General features: G+C 35.8%; 1 protein-coding gene across 1 annotated transcript; it reads left to right on the forward strand.

The window, feature by feature from the left end:
* The first annotated feature begins 211 nt into the window (after nucleotides 1–211).
* LOC131438015 (lipoyl synthase, mitochondrial) lies at nucleotides 212–1951 on the forward strand. Its single transcript, XM_058607772.1, has 4 exons — nucleotides 212–354; nucleotides 442–792; nucleotides 962–1451; nucleotides 1512–1951. Exons 1-4 carry the CDS (start codon nucleotides 277–279, stop codon nucleotides 1772–1774), a joined length of 1182 nt encoding a protein of 393 aa, XP_058463755.1. The 5' UTR covers nucleotides 212–276; the 3' UTR covers nucleotides 1775–1951.
* The last annotated feature ends 1504 nt before the right edge of the window (nucleotides 1952–3455 follow it).

Consider the following 3455-nt stretch of genomic DNA (forward strand, 5'->3'; position numbering starts at 1 on the left):
ATTCCAAACGAACAGCTGTCGCCACTCTGATTATAGTCACTCTAGTGTGAATATAAATCCCGTAGACACTTTTCCGAGTTTACAGACTTTTTCAGCCCTGTTGTTTGAAATTATTACCTGGCATCTTTGGTCAAGAAGGAAAGTGAAATTCATCGTTCAGGAACGAATTGAAATGACTTCGAATACGGTCCTATATACATATTATATAACGATTCTTATATACTTACAGTCTGTCAATGAATCAAGGTTCGTTTGTTTTGATATAATTTCACATCAATGATTTTTATATCAGTTGCAATGTCTCAATTGTTGTTTAAAGCTTCTACAAAAAATGGTAAAATTACTTGTTCGATGGTATGTCTAATATTATAATGTGATGAATACAGATTTTGATCGAAATTGTTCCGTGTTCTAATTCGTTTCTTTATGAAATATGATAAGCTTAACCAGGTTCAAGTACAATGCAAGCACACGGTCAACACGCCACTACAAAAAATACGCGAGCGACTAGAAAGCGGTCCAAGTTTCCAGGATTTTGTGCAGAATCCTTCCTATAATCGAGATGATTGGAGTGACTATGATGGAAAGCTTAGAAGGGACAAAGGGGAAAATGATCGGCTGCGATTACCACCTTGGCTTAAAACTAAGATCCCCATGGGAAAGAATTACAGTCGCATAAAAGATCAACTTAGAGAGCTCAAATTGGCAACAGTCTGTGAAGAAGCCAAGTGTCCTAATATTGGTGAATGCTGGGGCGGAGGAGAACATGGAACACAAACGGCCACAATAATGGTATGAACACACGCAGATGTTTTTAGCTGCTTTTGACTATTTGGTGGCTTATCAAAAAAAAAAAAAAGAATGATAGTGAATGAAAGGTCAAGAATCTACTTAATCTAAGGCTTAGAATTCTACATACAACGGGTTCTTAATTATCTAGCAATGTTAATTCAATTTACAGTTAATGGGCGATACATGTACTCGAGGTTGTCGTTTTTGCAGCGTAAAAACAGCACGGGCTCCTCCTCCATTGGATCCTGCCGAGCCTAAAAATACAGCGAACGCTATCGCCTCATGGGGCTTAGACTATATTGTACTTACATCAGTGGATCGCGATGACTTGTTAGACGGAGGATCGAATCACATAGCTCAAACTATTCAAGAAATTAAAAAACAAACTCCTCGTATTTTCGTTGAATGTTTAGCTCCGGACTTTCGAGGTGATTTGGAATGCGTCAAGACTATCACTCTTTCTGGTTTAGACGTATACGCTCATAATATTGAAACAGTAGAAGCACTGACTCCTTTTGTGAGAGATCGAAGAGCCCAGTATAGACAAAGCTTGAAATGTTTACAGAGTGTGAAAGACATAAAACCAACCATGATTACTAAAACATCTATAATGCTAGGATTGGGGGAAACTGATGAACAGATTGAGCAAACAATGAAAGGTAAGCTTGAGATTGCATTGATTACCATTTGCAAGCACATATATTTGAAATTTTTCGCAGATCTACGTAGTGTAGGTGTTGATTGCCTTACACTCGGTCAGTACATGCAACCTACCAAACGTCATCTTAAAGTTATTGAATACGTCACACCAGAGAAATTCAAGCATTGGGAGACACTGGGCAATAAGATGGGTTTCCTGTATACTGCCAGTGGTCCATTGGTTCGAAGTTCATATAAAGCAGGAGAATTTTTCATTACTAGCATACTAAAAAATCGGGCCGAGGAAACGAAGACACATGAAATGCGAACTGATCAGCATTAAAAATATTTTGTGATATTATTTTGTTGAAAAAATGAGACCGTTTTCTATTCGTACTACTGAATAAAAGTACTCTGTTCTGACTGTTCATATTTTATGCTTTGTTGTATTATGACTAGTGAAAAACTACTCATATTTGTTACAGAATTGCAGTCTAGTTATTTGTATAAGTCCGCTTTAAATAATAAAGTAAAATATTTTAGTACTGTTTCTATTTTCATTTATTCCGTCAAGCGAATGTGTAGACTAGCGATATAGAAGCGACCTTTGATTTTCAATACGCACATCATATCACTGATTGGCTGCCACCCAATCACGCGCTGGCACATCTTGCCTAACACCTAACCCAGTTTCCACTCTAACTGCTGTCAAGCCGTTTGTTTGAAGCTAGTTTCGAACCTAGTTTTAACGTTGTTGAACTGAAAATCGAGTCAGTTTCGAACCTGGTTGTTATATCAGGTTTGCTCAAGCCCCCGTTCCTAAGTGCTAAATCAGCACAGTTTCGTGAAAAGTCTTTGATGAAACTACCCTGGGTCAGTGTCAGTGTTCTCAAGCAAAAACGACATTAGTGTCAATGATTTGTTACAACGGCATAGAAAGCTCAATGATGTCTTTGATTTTATTCAAGTGTAGAGTGAAGCTATTAAAGTGGCCGAACATTTCAGTAAATATAAATGTCGAATATACAGTATTTACGCCAGTAAAATAATAAGATATAGTTATGAATACAAAGTTTGTATGGTGACAATTGATCAATTTTAATGAAAATTTTGTACTTTCAGGTTTTAGTAACATCACGCGTCATACACTCAAAAAAAATCCACATTCCAATTTTAGGTAAAAAAACACGTAGATGCCAAAAATGGCATTGTCATCGAAGTTTACGTGATGTTCTTATCAACCATCGGATCATGATTGAATATGGAATGGACCGTATGTCAGAATTATTGCTGTTGTCACATATATTTTTATGTGTCACATACTTGCTTGAATTCATTATGTCAACTATATGTTCATTTTGTGCTCGGATGCAAACGCATTATGGCGTGTGTTGAAAAACCTAGAACAATCTACATAGGCCAAATCTTTTATTGACCCTTCTACGGTATTCATCATAGTGATTTTAAGGTAAATAATTGCTCATTAGTTTCATCGACAGTCATGAAATCTAGCTAATTTCTATTATACTTTCAGGTCTAATATTAGTATCTAGCAGAAGTAAAGTTTATAAGCAAATGTAGCAAATGTTATTGAGTTACTAAATGGCTCTACGAAACCAACCCTCAACAACTTATTTGCATGACCAATCAGCGAATTCTGTGTACCAAAATTACGAAACTGAAACACTACTTAATTCTTCTTTTCTACAGTTCAAAAGGCAAATCCCCTAGATTGTGTTCCAGCACATCAATCTTCTAAGGAAACTGTACATCGAAAATTGACATCAATCGCAATACATCAACCCGTAGATTCATACCAATCTGAAACAATTCTAACAGTCGATTAAAGCACATATGTAATTTATTAGTTTTTAATACCCATGTGCATTATTAAGATTCAATATAGAACTTAGTAACAAATGCATGAAAATATTGTAGCCATAACATAAAATTTTGGTAAAAAGTAAGTTCAGGTGAAAGTAATTTTACAGTACAATTTAAATGAACTTCGTGTAAATTTCACA

Source organism: Malaya genurostris, chromosome 3 (genome assembly GCF_030247185.1).
Source record: "Malaya genurostris strain Urasoe2022 chromosome 3, Malgen_1.1, whole genome shotgun sequence".
NCBI lineage: Eukaryota > Metazoa > Arthropoda > Insecta > Diptera > Culicidae > Malaya > Malaya genurostris.

Bases quoted from the DNA above. Each gene is read 5' to 3' on its own strand.
- LOC131438015 (XM_058607772.1), top strand. From the start codon at position 277: ATGATTTTTATATCAGTTGCAATGTCTCAATTGTTGTTTAAAGCTTCT. The intron at 355-441 runs GTATGTCTAATA...AAATATGATAAG, and splicing joins GTAAAATTACTTGTTCGATG to CTTAACCAGGTTCAAGTACA. The intron at 1,452-1,511 runs GTAAGCTTGAGA...AATTTTTCGCAG, and splicing joins GATTGAGCAAACAATGAAAG to ATCTACGTAGTGTAGGTGTT.